Here is a 24,920-nt window from a genome sequence, read left to right as displayed (position 1 = left end):
ACCAGGTGTTTATATTTGAGGGTGCTAATGAGCCTGGAGAGGAAGTCACACCCACTTTCCACACTGTCTCCCACCTTCTTCTCCAAACATATACCCAATGCTCACCACACACACCACAAAAACAACCACCACCATAACCCAAGCTGGCTATCTCCCAACCTGCCAAATTACAACCTGCCTATAATTAAATGAGTGCCTGGAGAGAGGCTGTGAGGTTCCAGCGTTCAAGTTCCCAAGAGTGCAGGGTCCCAGTTCTGGGAAAAACAATTATGGATTCTCTGGAAGATTTGGGTAGGCTGACCCTCAATTATCCAAGTAAAATCTCTTTAATTCTGCACATTAGTATGGGCAGGACAGGTAGGGTGCCAGAAGGTCTTCAGGGGAAAACAATCTGTTAACCATGTGTCCTGAAAGGAGTTTGGGGTGGGCTTCCTGGAAGCAGAAGGCAAGATCAGGTGACCTCTGGAGGGCCCTTCCAGCCACAGCGGTGGACCAATGGCAAATGACCCAAGGTCAGAGAAGTCTGGGTAGGGTTGGCAGATTTAGCAAACAAAAACACAGGTGCAGTGGCTCACACCTGGAATTCCAGCACTTCAGGAGGCCAAGGCAGCCAGATCACTTGAAGTCAGGAGTTCAAGACCAGCCTGGCCAACATGGTGAAACCCTGTCTCTACTAAAAATACAAAAGTTAGTCAGGTGTGGTGGTGGGTGCCTGTAATCCCAGCTACTCGGGAGGCTGAGGCAGGAGAATTGCATGAACCCGGGAGGCAGAGATTGCAGTGAGCCAAGCTCACGCCACTGTACTCCACTCTGGGCAACAGAGCAAGACTCTGTCTCAAAAAAAACAAAAAAAAAAACAAGACAAAAAAACAAACAAAACCCCAAGAAGCCAAGACAAATTTGAATTTCAGATAAACGATTATTTTTTACTATCATTGTGTACCAAATATTGCATGGGACCTAGTGTATTTTATTTGGCAACCCCATCTGGGAGTGATAAGAGCCCAGCTCAAGAGCCCATTCCATGTGGTTAAATTCCATTTGGTCAATGCCAAAACTTTTGGCAGTGTTGTCTTTACTGCCCTATAGTGGCTTAGCCCTTCAAGAAGAGCATCTGCAAGAGCACGAGTTAGGAAAGAGAAAGAGAATGATCTCCCCCATTGTCTGAGGCCCCAGCTGCAACATTCTACTCAAAGCCAGGAAATGATTGGAGTTGGGAGATGAGCAGGGAGGCAGAGCCTAGAATTCCAGAGCAACAACATAGGAAATGTTGGCCCTGTGTGTTGGCTCACACCTGTAATCCCAACACTTTGGGGGGCTGAGGCGGGGGGATCACTTGAGTCCCGGAGTTTGAGACTAGCCAGGGCAACATAGTAAGACTTCATCTCTACAAAAAATAAAAATTAAAAAGTAGACAGGTGTGGTAGTGTACGCCTGTAGTCCCAGGGAGGGTGGGATGGGAGGATTGTGTGAGCCGAAGAGGTTGAGACTGCAGTGAGCCAAGGTCGCACCACTGCACTCCAACCTGGGCTACAAAATGAGACCCTATCTCAAAAAAAAAAGATAGGAAACGTGGGTCTATGGATCTGGGGTCTGTTCTCCTAATGTGGAGGAAGGGGTCTGCTGGCAGTGAATACTCAAAAATGTTTTCTAATAATTCATCTTAATGTGTTGTTTAAGGAGAACAAAGGCCATAAAGGTGTTAAAGGGAAGCAAGCAATCAACAGCATTGGATGGTGACAAACCCGTGGCTGGTCTGTGTATGATGGTATGGATTCCTCCTGGTCCCAGAAGGCACTGTCCTTTCAGTGTTCAGGGCAGCCTTGCCTTAGTGCCTCAAACCCATCCTACATCCTGCGGTAAACTTGGAAAGGTAACACCTCTAACCATCAGGCCTTCCTCTGAAGCACAGTCAAGTTGCTCCTGGCAACCATCTCAATTTTAATAGTGCAGATGCCATGTGCTGTAAAGTCCTAAAATTTAAATTCTTTATTTCTTGACATCATTGCCTCAAAAAAATGCAGTGATATATTTTGTCCATTAATGAGATCCATATCTATCTTCTCCTTACCTGCTTTCTGATTTTCCTGTCTCCTCAATTAACAAGTCACTTTCTTGATAATATTTGTGTTTATAAATACCCTTCACCCAGATGACAGTCCCTAACTTATCGTTTGTTTTTTTTATTGTTGTTGTTTGTTTGTTTTTTTGAGACAGAGTCTCACTCTGTTGCCCAAGCTGGAGTGCAGTGGCGCAATCTCAGCTCACTGCAACCTCCGCCTCCCGGGTTCAAGTGAGTCTCCTGCCTCAGCCTCCCAAGGAGCTGGGATTACAGGCATGCGCCACCATGCCCGGCTAATGTTTTTGTATTGTTAGTAGAGACAGGGTTTCACCATGTTGGCCAGGCTGGTCTTGAACTCCTGACCTCAGATGATCCACCCACCTCGGCCTTCCAAACTGCCGGGATTACAGGTGTGAGCCACCACACCTGGCCCCTAACTTACCACTTACAGGCTTAACCTGTTTTGCTTAAGAGCATCGATGAGTAGAGATTCCTGCCTAACATGGTTCTCCCTTTCCCTCCTGGGGCAGGGCCAGGAGCCCTCAGGGTTCACTCACCTGGCTCTTCTACCACATACAGGATGGACTTTCCACTAGAATCTTCATAGTACTGGAATCTGACGACACAGTCATCCTCATTCTTATAGGTACAATTCACTGCATCCTTGCCAGTGTCCTCTGGGAGTAGGGAAAATGGAGGAATAAAAAGTGAGACAACTACTGGAAGATGGGCCCACTCCAAACCCCTATCACAGGACTTCGGGGAAACTATGTGACAGGAAACCCTGTGCCTCATGGGCACGATGCCTAGATTCAAGGTGGCTGTTGTGTCTGGCAGTTGCCACTCACTGACCCTCACTGATGTATTTCGTACTGCACAGGCCCTTTTTGGTTCCTAATCCTTCCTCTGAAAGGGACATGATATAACAGTATTACACAATTTAATTCAAATTCTGGCTTCACTACCTACCTGTTGTGTGATCTTGGGTAAGTTACCTGACCTCATCAAGTCTTTCTTCATCTATAAAAAGGAAATGATACCCCCACCTCACAAAGTCGGTGAACTAAACAGCATAAAGTAAACAGTGTCTAACATATAGTAGGTGTACTCTTCCCTCTCTTTCCTTTCTCTGCTGCTTAGTGATTCTTAATAGTTTGCTTATGCAGCTGTTCTATTTCTTCCATTTCTGTTTCTGATCCAGTATACCTCCCCAGAGCTATCCTCTTCTCTGACTCCCACCATGTTTTGTAGACTTCATCTCTTCTAATTCTAAAGCCTGTTATTCTGCCAATGATACTAGGGGTTACCCTCCACCAGCTGCACTATGCCCCATACTGATGAAATCAGATGAGTAAAACTGACACATGATGAAATTAAGCAAATGTACCCAGGTCACACAGCAAATGAGTGATGAAGCAGAACAAGAACAGGAGTCTCAAAGCACATCCTGCAGACTTGAACTCAACAACCCTTCAGAAAACCAGTGGTATTATAATAGAGGGAAAAGAGTATGAATTTCAGGATCTAGTTATTATCTTAATTTGCCATTCCCTTGCTTAGGCCAGTTATTTAACTTTCCTGAGACTCAAAATGAAGATAATAATAGTACTGTAGTTCTACTTCACTAGGCTATTGACAGAAAAATAAGATAATGTATAGGAAAGATACTTTACAACTTTTACAAGCTATAAAATTCCCTACAAATAAGCATTTATTTTAATATGCTTATTTCCATACTCTTTTCCCTGTACTATAATACCACAGGTAGAGGGGAGGTGGAAGTACAGAACTACTTATCAATTAACTTGTAATACCCACCTAGTCTAGATGATAAAAATAACTCAACATCTCAGCAGCCTCTCCTCTCTGAACTAATCATAGCAAGCCTAATCTCCTCCAGAGGAAAAAGTGTTTCTACAAACTCAATCCCCAAATCACTAACCTCACCCCAGCCCTACTTCTGATATTAGCCAAAAGGCCCAGAGATCTGACTCTTTTCCGTAACACCCCCACCAGGAAGCTGACTGGCTGGCTGTGTCTTACTGTAGCTCTCTCTGAAATGTGTTTCTGCCTTCATGGGACATTGCTATCTGTGGAGAGATTGCCATCTCTCTAGTACTACCCAATGCTTCACTGGCCCACATAACTATATCAGATGTGACGACAGCAGCAAAGATCATCTCCTTTTAAGTTAAGATGAAGTACAGAGAATACTTCAAGAATAATTGCAGGCAAGATTTTTTTTTCTCCCCATTGTTTGTATTTCTGTCTGTCTTATTTCAAAAGGGGTTCCAGAGAGGCAGAAGGACTTCAGATAAAGCTTTTGGTTGCCTATCCATAAGGTTGAAGATTTCCCTCCAAACCTGCAAAGCTTTAAGCAAAATCTTGGGCACTGCATAACACTTTTAGTTAAGTAAACTTGGTAAACACTTACTAGCCTACTGAGCTAAGATGATGACTATCACAGGCAACCACTTCCCAGCTCTGTGCCTCAGTTTTTTCATCTGTAAAATGGGATACATTCTCTTCCCTTCCTTAGGGAGGCACTTGCTCCCTTTGCTTTGCAGGCTCTTGCTGAGTCTGTGGGCTCTGGGAAGCAGAAGTGGTGGATGGCTGCACACACTAGTAAGAAAGGAGGACGACTCTCAGAGACACCAGCTCACATCAAGTGTCAGTTGTTCCTCAAGCCTGCACAACATTCCCTGAGGTAGGAGTCACACTTCCATTTTACAGATGGGAGTTGGATAGGTTCTGGGATTGAATTAGAAACATTTAGAACCTGGGTGTGTGCAACTCTAAGATGTGCTGAACTTACTAAGCTCTTTCACTGACTCGATCTCGTCACGGCAGTAACGGTTGCAGGTATTTTCATCATGTAGGGCTCCCCGGTCAAACTTCTTACACTCCACACATTCTCTGAAGGAGAGAGGACACGGTGATTAAGGGAAAGAAGGAGGAAGCCTAAGCGTATCCCAGTCCAGCTGCGATCTCCATGCATTCAGAAAGCTGCTCCACCTCCATTAAAACACACACACACACACACACACACACACACACACACACACACGCCTGTAAGACAGTCCTGGGGACCTGAATGGCAAGTGTGGAGTTCAGGGGTGGGAGTGTCCCCCTCACCCGTAGGCAGCACCTGGCAGCCAGAAGCCTCCCAGGTCCTTCATTAAACGTCCCACCCCATCCAGGGCTGTGCCAGGATGGTGAACCCTATGCCACTTCTGAGAACTATGAAGTCCGAACCAGTCATGTCATTTGGGGGCCCAGTGCAAAATGAAAATGTCAGCTCTCTTGTTCAAAGATTAGTAAGAATGTCAAGAGAGTGATGGCAAACCTTTAAAACAAGCATGAGGCCCTTCTAGGCATAGGGCCCTGTACAGCTGCACAGGTTGCATGCTCGTAAATCTGGCCCTGCTTAAAGTGGTAAGCAGAATGACAGTGCCATGGACTTGGGCTGATGGGGCTTCCTCTGGCCCCTAAAGTGGGAGGTTTGTAGTAGTTTCACAGTGTCGTCCATAATTCCAGCCCTCACATCTCCCACTGAATCAGAATATTAGCACTGGAATGTTCCTCAGACCGGTTTAGCCTTCCTCCCAACTCGGAGGGATTCAGGATGTCACCCTAGGAGAGGACATTCTCCAATCGAAGTCCAGCTCATTTAACTTTGGCGCCTTCACAGTCGGCTCTATTCCAACTTGCCCAAAGCCTTTGGCAAAAGGAGAGGTAGCCATCTGGCTGGAGTGGACTCCTCTCCCTAAGGCTCTAGTGAGCAAGAAACACACCTGGAGAGCTGGGGATTCTAGTCAGGGGATCCTCTCCTACCTCCCAGCCTCCCAGCTCTCTCCAAACTCCACACTCACTTCTTAAAGGTGCAGGCATCTGGGCAGGTGGGGCACTTCTCACAGGTGTCCCCATAGGAGCCCGGCTGGATACAGACACAGCTGCCACATTCACACTTGCCGCGGCCACTGCACAGCAGCCCATTGCTAGACATGCAGGTGTCAGTACGCGTGGTACAGTTGCAGTAGTAGCCGGTCCAGTCGGAGTCACACAGGCAGTCCCCACAGCTGCACTGGCCATGGCCTGAAAACACACAGCCCAGGAAGGTGGACTAGCTGGCGAGAGCTCCACTCCCAGGGCAGCAGGCTACACACAACCACCCTGCTCTCCCAACCACACAGATAATGATCCTCCGGGTTGGCAGGGAATTGGCTTACCCTCCAGGGGGAGTCCTACCTAGCAGGGACAAACTCAGTTTTCTAGGTGTCCCAAGGTATGGCAGGACTTGCTCAGAGCCACTGTAGAGCAAAAGATTCTCAGGAACTAAGTCTCCTGGGCCTCTTGCCCTCTCTCTTGCCCTTTTCTGAATACCTCTGCCTTCTGAGAAAGGCAAGAGAAAGGGTAGGAGGCTTAGGAGACTTAGTTCCTTCTAGTCTAAGAACTAGAAGCAAGCTCTTTAGCCCTGAGGGCTGACAGCACAAAGCCACAGCCCTGAACCTACACAGGGCACTCAGTAGCCCTGACGGTGTGACCTGATGATGGCAAAATGCCTCACAGGCCCCAAAACTCTCTCCCTTTGACCTGACACGGGGCTGCTCGCCTCTCCTACCTGATCTAAGAGGCCTACCATTGTCGTCATCGTGGCCACCCAGTTGGGTTAGACAACAACATAGGGTCCAGTTGGAAGAGCTGGTCCCATCCCACTAACAAAGCAACCACCACTTCCATTTCTCCAGTCAGCTAGGTGTTACCTTGCAGGATGAGAAGCAGGGCTCTGAGGGCACATGCGCAAGACAGGAAAATTGTGGCATGGGGAAAGAAGGAAAGGAGAGATTCAGGGCACGGGGTTATTCCAAATGCAGAGAGGGAAAGTGCACACAGAGCACCCTGAACGTATGGGTGGATGGGGCGGGGCATCCAAGGGGCAGAGGGACGGCACTGAGAGCCCATGGAGTTGGCCAACGGAGCCAAGTAAGCAGAGAGAACAAATATCCCCTCTCTCCCAGACTGCCGAGGGCCAGTGCAGTTAAACAAATCCCATGGATGCCATAGAGAAAAGAAGTCAGAAATTGGAGAAATTAAATGAAAAAAAGAGAGATTTTCCTAAGGTGAACAGCAGTAGAGACAATCACTAGTAATGACCTCACGTAGCCCGATGGCCTCCCCCATGCCCCTGTTGACTCATCTTGGTTCCTGCTTCTGCACTCAACAGTTGGAGAAATGTTTGCCACAATTAAACATTTTTAAATTATTAATTATTTAAAGTTACAGGCACAGTTCAAGTTCACCAACACAACCTGTCTTTCTTGACCTGGTTCTCTTCTCAATCTGACCTCATCATATCATATCTGGGAGTGTAGTGGAACAGACTTGGAAAGCATTTAGAGAAGAGAATGTGTATCTATTTTCCAAACCAATCAAGGAGGCATTTAATGTGTGTCAAGCACTGTGCCAAGTTCTTTTTCTTTTTATTTATTTGCTTTTTTTTTTTTTTGCAACAGAGTCTCACCCTATCACCCAGGCTACAGTGCAGTGGTGCAATCATTGCTCACTGTAACTTCAAACTCCTGGGCTCAAGTGATCTTCCCACCTTAGCCTCCTGAGTAGCTGGGACTACAGGCATGTGCCACCACAGCTGGCTAATTATTTTTGTTTTTGTACAGATGGGAGTCTTATTATATTGCCTAGGCTTGTGGGCTTGTGCCAAGTTCATTTTTTTTTTTTTTTGAAAGTCTCAGTGTCACCCAGGCTGGAGTGCAGTGGCGCCATCTTGACTCACTGTAACCTCCACCTCCCGTGTTCAAGTGATTCTCCTGCCTCAGCCTCCCAAGTAGCTAGGACTACAGGCGTGCACCACCATGCCCGGCTAATGTTTGTATTTTTAGTAGAGATGAGGGTCTCACCATGTTGGCCAGCCTGGCCTTGAACTCCTAACCTCAGGTGATCCATGTGCCTTGCCCTCCAAAAGAGCTGTGATTACATGCCCGGCCAGCTGGTCCACCACGCCCAGCTGCAAGTTCTTTAGTATGTTATCCTTTTCATTTCTTATAACAACCCTTTGAGGTCAGAGAGGTTAAGTAACTTTCCCAAGGCCATACGCCTTGTAAATGGCAAGGTCAGGACTCAAACTGAAGTCACTGTGACTTCAGATCCCAAGTGCTTAGCCTCTATGCAGTGTCATAAGCAATGCTTTTCCCTATTTATACTAATATGGTCTTTCCAGAAGATGTCTCTAACTTACAGAGAAAATGGCCTTAACCAGTAGAAGATGGAGCCAGTTTTAATGGAATATTCTTCAAATTGACCAGTGGAGGAAGAAAAGAGACCAAAGTAGTAAGAAAGAAGTTATGGAAAGTCCAGTAACTAGGCTTGATCTCAATGAGAAATTTCAAGGAGGGAACATTTTAGGAGTCAAATGTTCTGAACTATTTAAGCAAAGGGTGGATGGGCCTCACTGTAGACATTTCCATGCCCTGTCCTCAGCCTGGTCCTGTCTCCAGATAATTAAGTCATCTCCCCTTCTCCAGGTGATTGTCAATTCCTCTGTGGCCAGGATTCTCTTTGTAAAATGTGATTTCTCAACCTTGGTACTTTTCAATATTTGGGGCCAGATAATTTTTTGTTGTGTACGACTGTCCTGTACATAAGGATGTTTAGCTTGAGCTCCACCCTCTAGACATCAGTAGCACTTCTCCAGTTGTAACAATCAAAAATATCACCAGACATTGCCAAATGTGCCCTGGGAGACAAAATGTCTCCTTCCTCTCAGTTGAGAACCACTGTTTTAAAGTATCAGTCAACTTGATCATGCCACTCACCTGCTTAAAAACCTTCAAAGGCCAAGTGTGGTGGCTCATGCCTGTAATCTCAACACTCTGGGAGGCCGAGGCAGGTTGATCACTTGAGCCCAGGAGTTCAAGACTAGCCTGGGCAACATAGCGAGATCCCATCTCTACAAATTTTTTAAAAATTATCCGGGCATGATGGTAAGAGCCTGTAGTCCTAGCTACTTGGGAGACTAAGGCAGAAGAATCACTTGAGCCCAGGAGTTCAAGGCTGCAGTAAGCCATGATCATGCCACTGCACTATGGGCTGGGTATGAAAAGAAATGTCTGCTTCCCAGGAAGGATGGGGAACATAACCCAAGCTGCCCCAGCTGCCAAGTATATCTGGAAAGTAGAGATGTTGGGCTGCCGGAAGGGTGGAGAAAGCAGAAAGGCTGTGTCCCAAGGCTAGGTTCCCTAGAAGTACAGCTTGGATGAGGATCTTATTTAAGGGACTCACTGAGGAAGTAGAAAGGAGGGAGAGAAACAGGACATGGCAAGAGGCAGAGCTGGCAGGAATGCGGTCTCAGCCAGATGCCCTCCAGCCTGATCCTACGTGAATGGCACCAAAAAGCCAGGCCCACCCTGAGGCAAAGAGTCTAGCCTTGAGTAACCCCTTCTCCATCAGTCATTGGCCAACATCTAGGGGCAAGACAGCTCCTGTCAGCCGAGGGTAGTTCTCCACAGAAGGGGCAGCTGTGAGCTGCTATTGGCCAACCTCACAGCAGCCGGGGGAGGAGTGCGCCAGCCAGCAGAGCTGCTCCCCCGCCTGCCCCCGGGCCTTCCAATATACCCTGCATTTGGCCACTGCTCCTGGATGGGAAAGACCAACACCACAGGGGCCTGGCAGCACTCAGAGGCCTCCGCCTCCTCAGAAACTCTTGTCCCATAGTGTTTCCTTTGTGAGGCTAAACAAAATGATCTTTGACAAGATGGGCCAGCCAGGGAGTGAGGTTGGGAGTGGAAGTGACAGGTCAGAGCCAGCAGGCTGACCCCAAGCCTTGGTAGGGTTAGTCCTTAAAAGGAAGCCACAGTGTGGTAATGTCACAGGACTGGCACCCTTCCAGCAAAAGGGAGGCTGAGCCCGGGTTCATCGGAAAGTCAGGGGAGTAAAGTAAGAAATGAAAAGTGTAAGAGGAGAAAGGGAGGGAAGCCAGAAAAGGGAGGGAGGAACAGGTACTTAAGGTCATTGGGAACACAAGCCCCACAGCTAGACCTTCTGGGCTGATGCTCGCTCCACTCCTTTCCGTCCTGAGCCTGCCCTTCCTCTGAGATCCGTCAGACATCCCACCTCCTCCATGAAGCCACCCAGGCCTACCCTGTCCCCAGTCAGTCTCGCTCCAGTGGAGTCCTATAACATTCCCTGAGCACCCCACACTTCCTGGATCTGTCAGATTCAACCTCATATTGGGAATTATCCTTGGTTAACTGTCTTATTCATGCCTCTCTATCCTACTCCACAACAGCACAGAATCTGGCTCACGAGGGTGCCTGACTGATCTGTGGCTGTGGCAAGTGGAAAACTCCCTTGAGGATGTGCACTTCTTGATGTTTGAGGCAGGAATGTTGATCATGAGCAACCATGAAGACCAGGCCCAAAGTAGGGAGGGGACAACAGGGATGGCCAGGGAACCAGCTGCCATGCTTACAGGCCATGGGCTAGGGAAATAGCTGAGTCACAGCACACCTGCCTCCTGAGCCCCTGCTTGTGGCAAAGAATGGAGCATAGAGCCAGCAGCTCTGGCAACGGGCAATGGTGAGTGGGGCTTTAAGCTTGGAGAGGTCAGGGATCATGCATGACCCCTTGTTCACTCATATGGACCAAATGATGGCACAGAGCAAGTGCTCAATGATGTGTGCCCCTGAGTATCTGTCACTGGATTATGTGATGATGGCACCACGAGGTCTAGATCTGAGGCTGGGTGGGCACCTGACACCCTAGCAAGACATGGTAAAGGGAGGCTGCAGTGGCTGCCCTGGTTCCCTCATGGATTAGACTGGAATGCACTGAGGAGGAGCTGTTCTTGCACTGGTGAGAGGCAGGAACCAGGGCTTCTAACCCAGTCAGCTTTGTTTTGTGGCTTTAGTGGGGTAGCAGCCAAAAGAAACATGCTCTGGCTGGGATCCTGCCGCAGTGCCTCACACCAGACCAGGAACCATCAGGCCATGGAGGAGGACTAGGGGTGCCCCCGTGGCCCAGCCGTACTCCTTTCCTGGGACCACCCTCTCTCCCTCAGTCCCCAGTCTTCTTCTCAGGGGTTTCCCACTTGAAACTTACCCATTTCCTTTGGTACCTTGAATTAGATGTAAATACTTTAAAGAGTAAAATGAAGTGAAACTCCTGCCTCACCCCCTAATTCAAATGGTTGTTGTTTGTGTGCTTTCATCTGTGTGTGTCTGATCTCTTGCTCTCCCCTAATCGTTCTGATAATACTTCCTTCCAAACTCTCTAAAATTTTGACAGCATGAGTAAAGGAAACAGTGTTGTAGATAATAAAAAAGCCGTCATTTTTGTGTTACTGGCATGCTTTAGAATCACACAGATCGACCTAAGTGACCTTTTTTAAAGGCTAATATCAGTATTAAAGTGAGTATCTTCATGGATTAGCTCAACTGATTAGAACCCCAATGCCAGCCGGGCGCGGTGGCTCACGCCTGTAATCCCAGCACTTTGGGAGGCCGAGGCGGGAGGATCACAAGGTCAAGAGATCGAGACCATCCTGGTCAATGTGGTGAAACCCCATCTCTATTAAAAATACAAAAATTAGCTGGGCATGGTGGCACATGCCTATAGTCCCAACTACTTAGGAGGCTGAGGCAGGAGAATTGCTTGAACTGGGAGGCAGAGGTTGCAGTGAGCCAATATCGCACCACTGCACTCCAGCCTGGCAATAGAGCAAGACTCCGTCTCAAAAAAAAAAAAAAAGAACCCCAATGCCAATGAAGCCAATCTGAGTCAAGGGTCATCCCCAGAAAACAATTATAATCTCTCTGTTTGGCCACACAATACACCCGTAACCCAGTCCCAACCAACTTGTAAGTGTCTGTCCCAAGAGGGATTAAGCCACAGTGATTATGGCCCAGTAAAAACCCATCCTCAGTGCCCCAGGAACAACTCAGACCATTTGCCCTCTGAGAGTGTTGTCAACATGTCTGCGGATAAAGACTACATTAACATTAGTTCAACTTCTAGCTGGGGAGGTACCCCAGGAGTGGTTCTTGGGGCAAGGAGAAACTAATTTGAGATTATCAGTGGGCCTCAAGATTTTACTGAATTTTGCAATGAGAAGGACAACTCAGCACCCTGCTGAGTAGAAGGACTTAAAATCATAATCCCCAATCTGTCAGCAGGGACTCTCTGTGGCAGTGCTATCCAAGAGAACTTTCTGTCACATTGAAATGTTCTAAATCTGTGCTGTCCAATATACCAGCCACTAGCTATATGTGGCCACTGATCAGCTGAAGAACTGAATTTTTAATTTTTTTATTTTGGTTAATTTAAATAGCCACATGAGGCTAAAGGCTACCATACTGGAGAGCAAAGATCTAGAATCCAAAAAATAACAGTAGTACCAATAGCAGTAATAGTGATAACAAAATAGTGCTAACATTAACAAGAGCATGACACCATTTTCCAGACATTGTTCAAGCACACTCCAGTGTCTTGCATATATACTACTATTTTCCAGATCTCTTGTGATACAAAGAAAAACTCATATAAAATTATTACTAACCTTACTACATATTCTGACATGTGTTTTCTAAGTCTATAAATACTAAAAATTTAATTGCCATTTATCAGTAACTTTTTTTTTTAACCTGAAAAGGGGATTGGTCCTTATACTCAAAAAGATTAGGAACCACTGACTTACACCTCTGCCTGCAAAGACCCATCTCAGGCCTTCACCTATGTTTCCAGGGGTTGCAGGTATATGAGGGGGTGTGGGTTCCAGGACAGGGGGCCCTGCAGTTCTCACCTGAGCACATCTCCCCCTTGTAGCGGACACAGGAGAAGTCATCACACTCACAGTACTTGCCCGTGATCTTGCCAAAGTCACTGCTGTGGCAGACACATTGACCACAGAGGCACTCGCCCCGCTGGCTGCAGACGGGCTGACCCTCCCGGGGGCTGCACTCATCCTGCTGGGAAGGGCGATAGTCCTCCTCTGAGCACTCACACTGGGATCCCAGCCAGCCAGGCCCACAACGGCATACCCCACACTCAAAGGTCCCATTGCCATTGTTGCAGCGATGGCTATTAGGTTCAGCTTGGGCCTGGCAGGCACAGTCGCAATCAAAGGTGACCTGGACAATCAGGCTGTCCTTGAAGCCCACGGGCTTGATGGTAAAGGACTTCTCCTTCTCCTGGGGACAGCCTCGCACCTTGGCCTCAATGCTGAAGCTCACCTGGATGGAAAGCAAGATTGTATTTAGACACAGCTGGGCCCAGTTAACACTCCAGCTCTGGAGGAAAAAAAAAGTTCTTCCCTGCCCTGCCAAGGAATACCCAAATTGGGTGTCTTATGCTTTTGCAATCTGGAGTTCCTCAGCCTTCCCTCTACGAAGGTCTGCAAAGCAAAAACACAAGCACGGGAATAGTATCATTGTGACATATCTAGCTGGATGCAGAGACATGGTTTACTGTCAATAAATAATAAAAGGCTGTTTTTTCACTCCACATATGAAATAGACCAGCTCAAACTGAACAGAACCTGTGATCATATAAACACCCTGCTCTGGCCTGATTATAATTATCAGCAAGCTGGACTGATTATAACTATCAGCAAGATGCACAAAGCACTATTTTGCACCACACAATCCTACATGGTGGTCAATCATAAGCTCAGGATCTACTTCAGTTTCCACACATTTCATAGCTTATGCAATAAAGCATGTTTCAGGACAATATTTCTAACATGGGATGTTTGCACAAGTGCCTGAGAGATAGATAGATCAATAGAAAGGATCAGTGCATCCAAAGATCTATTTTCTTTCCCTCCTTCCTCCCCTCCCACCAACCCCTCTCCCCTTAGGCAGAAGCAGAGGAGAAATGACCAATAAGGAAAGTCGTGGAGAGACTGGAGTGGTGAAATGAACATCTGGTTTCAAAAATTCCATGAGGGTAGGTATTTTTGCCTGTTCCATTTGCTGCTAAATCCTCAGCAGCTAGAACAATGCCTAAAACATTGTCAGTGCTCAATAAATATTTATAGATGATGTTGTCATTTTACATTTTAGATTTTACTTTCTTGTGTCATTTTACAAAAGAAAGGTATTAATTACCTTGGGAAGGCTGGAGACTGGTGAGGGACTGAAGGTAAAGAAATATTTTCCTTTGCAATCAACTGTGCATACACAAACAAAGGTAACCAAATTGTAAGTTTTTTAAATTCCTGAGAGTAAAGTTCATGTAACAGAAATGGCTTATGCAACAGAAGCTTCAGAGGAAAAGATTGGTGGATCCATTACATCTAACTTGGAATGACTTTCAGGAAAGGTATTTTTCTTGCTCGTATTTTTTTCTGGCAGAAGGGGGCCATTTTTAGTCACTACAAAAGGAAGAAAGGGGGTTGGGACACAGATGCTACAGGACAAAGGCCCTGCCCAGCCCACCTCACCGTGTCTCCAATCTTGAGTCCCATACAAGACTTGAGGCCAGGGATGACCTCATTGTTGAGGCAGGTGGCGTTGAAGGATAGAGACAACTCTTCAGGGAGGTCACGCACTTCCAGCTCGACTTTAGAGCGGATTTTCTGAGCAGAAAGGGGCATAAGAAGACAAGAAAATGAGCTGAAATGAAATGGGAAATGGCAAGAGCCAGTTCCATCCCAAGCCACATCTGCCAAGTAGCTCTGGATTCACCCCAGCAGTGCCAGAGGCTAAGGTTTGACCTGGAAGCTGCCGGAGCACCGCTAGGTCTCTGTTTCCTGCTCTGTTTCCTGCGCAGGAACCTGCTCCCTCTTTCCATCTCCGCTTGCATCTAGGTGAGTCTGGGTAAAATGTACCAGCTACACCCTCCTGCAGGCCTCATAGATGTTGCAAAAGGGGAGTGCCAATACTGGTCACCTTGGAAAGCGGCATTTTCTACCTAATGTTTCATCAACCTCACCTTCCCCATGTCTCAGCTCTCTCTTTTCCCTGTTATTGCAGCCCAGTTTTCCTTCACTCTGCCCCCACAATTCCAGGGCTCTGCTCCTTCTCCATCTAATCCCCATCCCCATCCCCATCCCCATCCCCTTTCTTTCTTTCTGGGCTACTTCCTTCTCAGAAGGCTGCATCCCTTCTAGAGCGGGCCATTGCCTAGGCTCTGGGAGCACACAGAGAAGGCAGTAAGACCGTGTGGTAGACTGGCAACTGGGACTCACAAATCTGAGCCCTGCTGTGTAAGCCAAATGAGGTGGACTCTCCGCAGGACTATTCCCAGCACAAGACACTTACCCCATAAGCATCAACAATGAGCTGGAGGACATTGCTGGAATCCACGGACAGAACCCCGACTGTGGTCCCTGGGATGAGCTCACTATAGTTCTAGAAAGGAAGACAAAGTCCAGAGCTTACTGAAGGAAGGTGGTGGTCTCCAAAAGCCCTCCCCAAATCCCACTGAGAGTCCTGAGATGAAGATTGGAGGAAGGTATAGGATATTTCAATTGTCACTGCCAGGAATATATCTAGCAGTTTTTCAGCCCTGAGCAAAAGTAGAGGAAACCTCTCACACCCCTCACCACCTCCCCTCCACTACCACAAACACCAACACACACCTAGTAAGTTCAAGGTTGCAGGAAAAAGGCCCAGAGTGCAATCTTTAGCTCCTGGGGAGTGGATTAGGGAAGAGTCTTCCCTGGTTGGGGACTATGGCCAATGCTAGCACAGGCTGGCTACCTGGGGCTCCCACCATCACAGGGCCCACACCAGGAAGCCTGAAGGCACAGTCACCTGATAGAGACTGACTACATTTTCCGTCACTGCAAAGATCAAATTGATGTTTTTCTGGGATAGCTTCTCAGTCATCAGCCCCAAAGAGGGATAATCCTAGGAAAATGACGGATGTAGAGGTTAATGAAGTCTCATGTACATCCCTAGGGTCTAAACTTAGAACTTATCTTGCTTGGGCTGTGGCTGAGTGTGGTGGTGCTTAAACCGTTTCACTTCGTGCTGAAAGTGAGACAAGAGCCTGGGCAACAGAGCAAGACCCCATCTCTACAAAAAAAAAAAATTTTATTTGCCAGATGTGGTGGTAAGTGCCTATAGTCCTAGCTACTGGGGAGGCTGAGGCAGGAGGATCACTTCAGCCCAGGAGTTGGAGGTTACAGTGAGCTATGATTGCACCACTGCACTCCAGCCTGGGCAGCAGAGCAAGACACTGTATTTAAAAAAAAAAAAAAATGGTGGGGTGACAGTGAAACAAGAAGGGTAAGTATCACAGAAGTCTACTTGTGAACTCCAGGGTAGACGAAGAGGTACAGGCCAGTGGTGTCAAAACTAAGCACCTCTTTCTTCCTGCTTGAATTAAATGCACTAATACTATGGAGCTGCTTCTGCGCACAAGGCACTGGGTTAGGCCTCTGTTTTGGAACTACTGACAAATGCCTTGGCCTGGCCCTCGTGATCTTCCACCGTGTGGTCTCAGTCTTTCTTTCCAAATATCACTCACCTCTCTCCCTCTTCCACTCAGCAGTGATCTGGCCCACTGTCTCCCACCTGGAGTGGCCTTCTTGTTGGTAATTCTCCTCCTTTCTTAGGGCCTAGCTTAACCCCCACCTTCTTCAGGATACTTCCTTGGCCATCCCAGCTCATGAGCTTTCCTCCCTTGGATACGTATAGCCACATTGGCTGTGCCACACCCATTTAGCACTAATCATGCATCTTGTGTTATTGTAAATATATATATCCTTTCTCCTCAACTAGACCAAAAACTCCCTAAGGATAGAACTATACATAGTCTTGTTACCTCCCTCAGCTCCTGGCCCAGTGCCTTGCATAGATTAGGTGTCAAAGGTTGCTGACTCATTGTCTGATAGTGCTTGACTTGGATATTGCTGACACCAAGGAACTCAAGGACGCTGTGGGGGTGGGGTGGTGAATCGTGAACATGTCCATGGGATCCTAGACCTTGCAGGGAGCTCATTAGATCCTCAGCTCAGTCTCCTGCCTTTACACAGGTATACCTTGAAGTCACCTAGATGCGGAAGTTGCTATATTATCCTTAGGAGACAAAGAGTTCACACCTGCCCCAGATACCTAGAGCATTACAGCACATTTATGGCTTATAGTAATTTCTCCTGATTCAATTTAAATATTTTCCTCTTGTTTAACCTTCTATGGCCATATAAAACAACTTATAAGTTCTCTCATGTATAAGCTAAATCATCCTTTAGCCTTCTTTCTTTCAAGCTAAATGACTCTGGCCCTTTAATCTTTCCTCGTAGGACCTGTTCACCATGTCTTTTATGTTCTTCCCCGCCCCCCTTCTAAGAGAAGGGGTCTCCAATAGGAGCAATGGCTCACGCCTGTAATCCCAGCACTTTGGGAGGCTTAAGCAGGCAGATTGCTTAAGCCAAGGAGTTCGAGACCAGCCTGGGCAACACAGCAAGACCCTGTTTTCAAAAATTAGCCGGGCATGGTAGTGCATGCCTGTGGTCCCAGCTATTCAGGAGACTGAGGTGGTGAAGGCTTGTGAGCCAAGATTGCACTACTGCACTCCAGCTGGGCAACACAGCAAGACTCTATATCAAAAAAAAAAAAAAAAGCAGGGGTAGTTCTTGCTCTGTCACTCAGGCTGGAGTGTAGTGGCAAGGTCACAGCTCACTGCGGCCTCAGACTACTGGGCTCAAGAGATCTTTCTGCCTCAGCCCCACAAGTAGCTGGGACCACAAGCCACCACACTCAACAAATTTTTGCATTTTTTTGTAGAGGCAGGGTCTCACTATATTTCCTAAGCTGGTTTCAAACTCCTGGACTCAAGTGATCCTCCCACCTCAGCCTCCCAAAGTGCTGAGATTACAGGCATGAGCCATCACATGCCTGGCCAATCTTTCTCTTTTTTTCCTCTATCTTCTTCCAATAACCACAAATTAGTATGGTATTCCAAGAAAGGGCTAATCAGAGTGGAGAGGAAGACCTGCTTTCCAGCTGGGTTGTAAAAATCCTTTGGGTCCATTCTGGATCCCATGATGCTGCTGCTATGCTGGTGACAGTGAAGGCAGTGATAACACCACAATCAGGGACATCTCTAATGGTTATATAGGTTGTATGCTGGATAACGGTGTCCAGTTGGTAAGGGATAGGGGCAAGCTGAAACCGAGCCCTGCACCCTGCCCAGAAGGAGGGGCTGCCATTTTCATATTCACACAGACTCTGCCTGGGTTAGGGCAACCCTCACCATCATGAATAGAAATCATAGGTGGTGCCAGAGATCTCACCATGGTAGTGGAGGCAGAGTAGTGATTGTCACTACCAACATGACACTGCCCATCATTGGGCTGGACAATGCCTGCCAGCCTTCCGTCCAGTGCTATGTGAGTCTTGGCATCAGTGGTAAACACCAGCAAGTGGGATGCATCATTCCTCCAGCCAATCTTTTCCTGTTAAAAGAAAACAAAAAACAAAGGCAGAGGAGACAAAACAAATTCAGCCATGTCACCGGTAGAGAACAGAGACCCAGGGCGCTCCCTGGCTAAAGGGCTGGACAGCTTGTTTTGAAGAAGGGTCTCAGTCCCAGTCCTTGGAACCGAAGCTGAAGCTTTCCAGTTCAGGGGTTTCATTCTCTTCAGAAAACAGTCTCATAGCTGATTAGTTCAAGCAGCTGAATGAGATCCTCTTAAACTCCAAACTTAACTCTTCTAATGACAGTCACATTGCTCATCTAGAAACTGACGTGCATCCACAGAGCTGACCTGGCCTAGAGGAGATCTCATCTGAACATCTGCCTACTTTGCTGAGGTTAAGTTAACCCAGCCTTAACTCTGAAGTAACTCTGAAGGTGGGAAGATGCTCTCCCCTGGGAACACCTGAGACCACTGGGGTTCAAAGAAATGTCAGCTCAGGCCAGGGAGTGGATCTAAGCCGAGGCTGAATATCAGGAGCAACTTACTACTCATAACTGCAGGAAGCTCTGCTTAGTTCTCATCTCATTTTACACCAGAAATCCCCAGAGTTCAGCCACTTCCGTCCCCATTTTGATCTATGCCAACCACACCTGGCACTCCAAGTCCTCCAAACTCACATCACAGACTGTAGCCTGCATGATGGCATCAAAGCCACCCTCTGGGGCATCTCGGTTCCGTGACACACTCTGCTTCTTCACTTCCTCATTGAAGCGGGTCACCTGGTCAGTTAGCGTCAGCACGTGTTTGTAGCCAAACATGGGCAAGCAGGTGGTCTTCATACTGGGGAGGGATGGGAGATAATTTAAGCAGACACCTTGATGGAAAAGGCAGCATGGGAATTGGGAGAAAGAGAAGGGACAAATATAGACAGTGGTATGCCCAGGCCAGTTCCATACAACCACACTTACCCAGACAGTTCAGACTCCAAAATCCTCAAATTACCTGAGGCTCCCCATCAACCTTACCCCCATCCAGCTAACCTAGAGGATAAGAGATTGAACTGGAAACAAGACTCCCTGAGCTTAGATCCCAGCTGCCCTCTTTACTAGCCATGGGACCTTTGGCAAGCCTCTCAATCCAACCTGTGAAAGTGGGGCCAGGATAGCATATAGCCCATAAGAGTTGTGAGACTTAAGTAAGTTCATACACACAAAGCACTTAGACCAGAGCAAGGCTCGAGTTGCTGTTACTATCACCTTATACTTAACACTTTCCTAAAGTAACAATAAAGCAAAAGTTCATCAGTAAGTTAAGGTCCCTGAACCATCAATAAATTGATAGATCATGCAGGACAGGAGCATTTCTGCCCCCAGCCAAAATAGTGTGTTTAATTAATAGCTGATGTCTTGCTTGGGAACCTTGCAACCCAGATAGAAGGTTGAATGCCACATCATATAACTTCAAAACTTTTTTTTTTTTAGAGACAGTTGTGCTCCATTGCCCAGATTGGAGTGCAGTGGCACAATCATGGCTCACTGCAGCCTCAACCTCCCAGGCTCAATCAATGCTCCCACCTCAGCCTCCCTGTAGTCCTGGGGACTGCAGGCATGCACCATCACACACAGCTAATTTTTTTGTAATTTTTGTAGAGATGGGGGTCTCACTATGTTGCCTAGGCTGAACTCAAACTCCTAAGCTCAAGTGATCCTCCCACCTTGGTCTCCCAAAGTGCTGGGATTACAGAAGTGAGCCACCCCACCTGGCCATAACTTTGAAAACTAAAAAGTAAATTCACACCTTTTCAGACTCAGCAACCAGCATTGTTAAGTTATTCTAATACATGGATTTGCACAGTCTCCACCAATTAAATAAATAAGCCGTTCAGTTTTAAGCCAAAGTGTCAAACAGAGGCACAAGTTATCCATTTACAGACTATAAAAGTGTTCAACAAATGTCATTTCCACTCTTTTATATTCCTTAGCCCATCATTTCTTCTGTTTTCACCCTGCAGGATGCACGGCCTTGATGAAGACAATAACGCCAACAATGGAATCGATCCTTCTGTAATCATAATTTCTCGGTTTACTTATCCATAAATTTCTTTCTACTTTTGACCTCATTTCCCTCCCATCCTCTCTTGCCTCCTATTTATTTGTTACCAAGACTAAGAAGCTGATGAATTTTCTTTCTAGGTTCTCCAAACAGCCTTAGGCTCCACTGACACAATACTCTAGATCCATAAGCTAGCCCATTTGCCAGACAGGGAGACCAAGGTAGAGAGGAGCTATAGTTTGGCCAGAAGACAGCCAACAAAGTGATCCTAGAGCTAGAAATAGGAACAGGACTTGGACCCTCCTGGGGCAAAGGATGCTGTTCTGGCATCTGGAGGAGGGACTTACTCATAGCAGGGGTTTTCGAGGGCCTCCGGTGGGGAGATATACATGTATGGTGACACAGGCTTGTCCACAAACGCCCCGAAGCCAATCCGCAGGTTACTGGTGAGCTTTCGCATCTGGGTGGCCAGCTTGGTACCCAGGTTCTGGATGCTCCACAGATCGTCCTTCATGGAGTAAGACAGGTCCATCAAGTAGTAGATGTCCACAGGGTAATCCTCCACCTGCCGCACTTGGATGGAGAAATTCTTTGAATCATCTGGAAGGCAGAAAGATGTTAGTTTTTATCTTCTTCTCCCACCAAGATTGAATAAGCAGATTTGGATACAGTTGGGACTAAGAAATTGCATGATCAAAGCAAACCAGAAAGCCCTGGTCCCTTTTCCTCTTCCTTTGCAATTCTATTACTCTTCTAATCTCTTGACCCCCTATTTTTAACCTCTTCTTTTCCATTCTAAAATTTTCCACTTTCTCTAAATCCCCAGGGGATTTCTAATCCTGTGAGTTCCATGGGTCTATCACTGTGAGTCACAGAGATTTTGATAGTTACTACACTTCAGACTCTGTAAAAGACAGAAACTGCACCCTACCCTTCTCTGAATCCTATTGCATCCAACACATGCCTTGATAGTAGGTAAATCCTTCTTGCCTTAGTTGGAAAGTCAAAATCAATGCTTCAAAATTTCTGTCTCTTAGTCTAACCCTTCCTCCCTCTAAAGGTCTTGTGTACCTATTGTGTCTGCCCCCATTCTCCTGTCCCAATCCCCCATGAAAGGGGGGCTTACAAGTTGCTTTCTTGTTCTGTATCTCATTTGCACCTCAACACAAAGCTCTAAGCTAGGTAAAACAGGCACTTGGGTAAAGAAGAAACAAATGTTTTTTGAGCACCTACTATGTCAGAAGGGTTTAAGTAACTTGTCCAAGGTCAAATAGCTAATATATGATACAGTCGAGATTCAACTCAGATCTTCTGACTCAAGTCCTAACATCTCTTATTTTCTTCCATTCTCTTGCCCACAGCTCCCCGCTCATCCTTGTCTTCCCACCCCATTTCCATTCTGAGCTACTTCCCCAAGAATTCCTCCTCAGACCTCCACCTTGTGCTCTATGCCCACCTGTTTCAGGTCTCTCCCCGCAAAGGGTCCCATCCCTACCTGGTCGGAGCCGGAGTGCAATCCTCTGGGGACTGACTTGAGTGACCTGGGAGCTGTCTCCAGAGCCCTTGTCGCTGAGAGGCCTGTCCTCTAGTACTCGGGCCTCACTCACTGGGAACTCGATGGATTCTGGGGCACAGTTATCCTTCAGCAGATTCTCCTTCAGGTCACAGCGAGGTGAGCCCAGAGGCAGGGCCTGTAAGACAGGAGCCCAAAGAGAAGTCCAGCAATCAGAGCTATGGTGACTCTCTGCCTCCTGCAGGCCCTACCACTTCCCAATAGCTAAGAGTTTACCCCATAACATTGGAGCATAAACAAATTGTTGTGGTCTTTCCTGGGATAATCCCTTAGGACCGTTGTACAGAAAGGGGAAATTGATACTTTGGGAGGCCAAGGCAGGAGGACTGCTTGAGGCCAAGAGTTCAAGACCAGCCTAGGCAACATAGCTAGACACTGTGTCTACCAAAAAAAAAAAAGGAAAAAGAAAAGAGAAATTGAGATATCAGGAAGGCCTATTCATGGAGTTGTAGCTAGAAGGAGAGCCTGTACAGTAAGATGCCTGGTAGACCAGCATTTTTTAACTGTGGAATACCACACACTTGTGGGTCCCAAAATCAATTTAGCAGGTGTCAACTATCATTTTGTTAAATAAAATACAATAGAATAGAATAGAAAATATGAAAGTGTACAAATAGTCAAAGTGTTGTTTTGTGAAACTCTTATATTGTTGGAGGAGAGTGGGGAATAACACATATAATAAATAACTATACCCAGTACAATGTGTTTCTTTCTGTAGGTCAGAGTCAAAACAGTTTGGAAGCTACTGTGTTTGACACGGGTTAGACTGTGAGATCCATGAAGTCAGGGACTGTGTGTGTCTTGGCCCCTCTCATTTCCCAGCATCCGACCTAGGACTTTCCACAAACGTGATAGGGAAAGGTAGTGTAAGGAGGCAGGAGAGAGTCAGGGCTAAGAGCACAGGAGTAAATCTCAGCATTGCACTTACAACTGCCTACTAAGGCAAGTCACCTAATTCCTCCAAGCCTAGTTTCCTCAGCTGTAACACGAACATAATAACAGTCCCTCCTTCAGTACTTAAGAGCAATCAAAATCATAGAGTCAAAAAGTAGAATAGTAGTTTCCAGGGACTTGGAGGAATAGAGAATTATTGTTTGATGGGTACAGAGTTTAAGTTTTACAAGATGAAAAGAGTTAAGGAGATAGATAGTGGTGATGGGTTTCATGACATTATGAATGTACTTCATGCCACTGAACTGTACGCTTAAAAATGGTTAAGATGGGCCAGGCACAGTTGCTTACGCCTGTAATCCTAGCACTTTGGGAGGCCGAGGTGGGCAGATCACCTGAGGTCAGGAGTTCGAGACCAGCCTGGCCAACCTAGCGAAAACCCGTCTCTACTGAAAATACAAAAATTAGCCAGGTGTGGTGGCGTGCACCTGTAGTTCCAGCTACTTGAGAGACAGGCAGGAGAATCACTTAAACCTGGGAGGTGGAGGTTGCAGCGAGCCGAGATCATGCCACTCCACTCCAGCCTGGGTGACAGAGCAGGACTTGATCTCACAAAACAAAACAAAATGGTTAAGATGATAAATCCTATGTTATGGGTATTCACCTCTCCTACCTCTTCCTCCTCTGGAAAGTCTTTTTCTTGCTCAAAAAAGCCCCAATCCTATCTCTGATTCCAGCTGCCCACAAAGCCCCAGGGAGAAAACCTTCCCAAAGAGGCAGTGGATAAATCAGAATGCAGTGAGGAGCGGATCCTTTCCAGGACCAAGACAGATGCTGAAGAAGACAGAAGGGACCGGAGCCCAGCAAACTGGATGAGAGCAGCAAGGCCATCACGCATCTTCAGGCTCCATCAGCAGAGGGAGAGAATGCGTTAGACGGGAGTTTCCTGACTCCTATTTTCTAATGTGGCAGTCCTAATGAGAAGAGGGTTTGAAGCACTAAGATGTGCTGACGGTCCTAATGGTTTGTTATGAGTTTCCTTAGAAAAATTAAACACTGAAAACCAAAACTGCCTCCCTCCCTCCCTTTGTGGTTGCTGACATCAGAGGTCAGGAATATAACAGGCCTGCTCGTCAGCCAAGCTCTCCACGAGAGCCCTCTGTTCCAGAAGAGCACCAAGGCAGTGACCTCAACATACTTGGGCAACATTCCCTTTCTTGGTAACCCAGGCTGAGAAGGTAGAAGGAATGTCTCCAGGTTATGCAGGAAGAAAGCTAGAAGGGGGAGGGGTGAATATTAAAGTTCCAGTTCTCAGGGAAACCGGATATTACACAAAAAGGGCAAAAATAGCCAAGACCCAGGGGAAGGGCCCGAGCACAGAGGTGGGAGGTTCCAGCCGGCGCCCTGCGAGCTGGCTGAATTACCTCCCTCTCCTGGGAGGGTGACACACGCTCTTGGTACCATTCTCCATTAATCCCACTTTGGAAATTGGGAAAATATAACATGAATAGTTGTCATTATCCTGCCTATTTCACAGGGTTAGTCAGGAAGTAAAAGAAGACTCTGAATGTGAAATGCTTTCAAAATATAAAAATCTCAGCATAAGTTAACTATACTGAAATCCACTAGGACAGAGGTCCCCAACCTTTTAGGCACCAGGGACTGGTTTCATGGAAGACAATTTTTCCATGGACAGGGAGGTAGGGATGGTTTCAGAATGAAACTGTTCCACCCCAGATCATCAGGCATTAGTTTGATTCTCATAAGGAGTGAACAACCTAGATCCCTCCCATGCGCAGTTCACAGTAGGGTTTGAACTCCTATGAGAATCTAATGCCACCACGGATCTGACGGATCTGGTGGAGCTCAGGCGGTAATGCTCACTCGCCTGCTGCTGACCTCCTGCTGTGTGGCTCGGTTCCTAACAGGCCATGGACTAGGAATTGGAGCCCCTGCTTTAG

The 24,920-nt window shown here is 47.0% G+C and overlaps 2 protein-coding genes across 2 annotated transcripts in view; one reads left to right on the top strand and one right to left on the bottom strand.

Annotated features, from left to right (window-relative positions):
• The window catches only part of DCAF12 (DDB1 and CUL4 associated factor 12), a 124,906-nt gene extending 122,906 nt beyond the window's left edge, over positions 1–2,000 (top strand). The window contains exon 13 of the transcript XR_009215068.1: positions 1,681–2,000. The gene's annotated coding sequence lies outside the window, so the exon portion shown is untranslated. The remainder of the gene's footprint in view (positions 1–1,680) is intronic.
• Positions 1–24,920, bottom strand: part of ITGB3 (integrin subunit beta 3) — a 54,960-nt gene that overhangs the window by 4,710 nt on the left and 25,330 nt on the right. Inside the window, exons 3-13 of the mRNA XM_032163990.2 lie at positions 21,991–22,186; positions 20,843–21,095; positions 19,121–19,283; positions 18,318–18,479; positions 15,832–15,927; positions 15,337–15,426; positions 14,517–14,651; positions 12,876–13,305; positions 5,935–6,157; positions 4,878–4,978; positions 2,620–2,739 (exon numbers count right to left, since the gene is read on the bottom strand). Coding sequence (XP_032019881.1) covers positions 2,620–2,739; positions 4,878–4,978; positions 5,935–6,157; positions 12,876–13,305; positions 14,517–14,651; positions 15,337–15,426; positions 15,832–15,927; positions 18,318–18,479; positions 19,121–19,283; positions 20,843–21,095; positions 21,991–22,186 — 1,969 coding nt within the window. The remainder of the gene's footprint in view (positions 1–2,619; positions 2,740–4,877; positions 4,979–5,934; positions 6,158–12,875; positions 13,306–14,516; positions 14,652–15,336; positions 15,427–15,831; positions 15,928–18,317; positions 18,480–19,120; positions 19,284–20,842; positions 21,096–21,990; positions 22,187–24,920) is intronic.

The sequence above is a fragment of the Hylobates moloch genome, unplaced genomic scaffold (genome assembly GCF_009828535.3).
Source record: "Hylobates moloch isolate HMO894 unplaced genomic scaffold, HMol_V3 SCAFFOLD_10, whole genome shotgun sequence".
Lineage (NCBI taxonomy): Eukaryota > Metazoa > Chordata > Mammalia > Primates > Hylobatidae > Hylobates > Hylobates moloch.
Note: the sequence above shows the minus strand (reverse complement) of the source record. Positions and strands in the feature narration are given on the sequence as shown.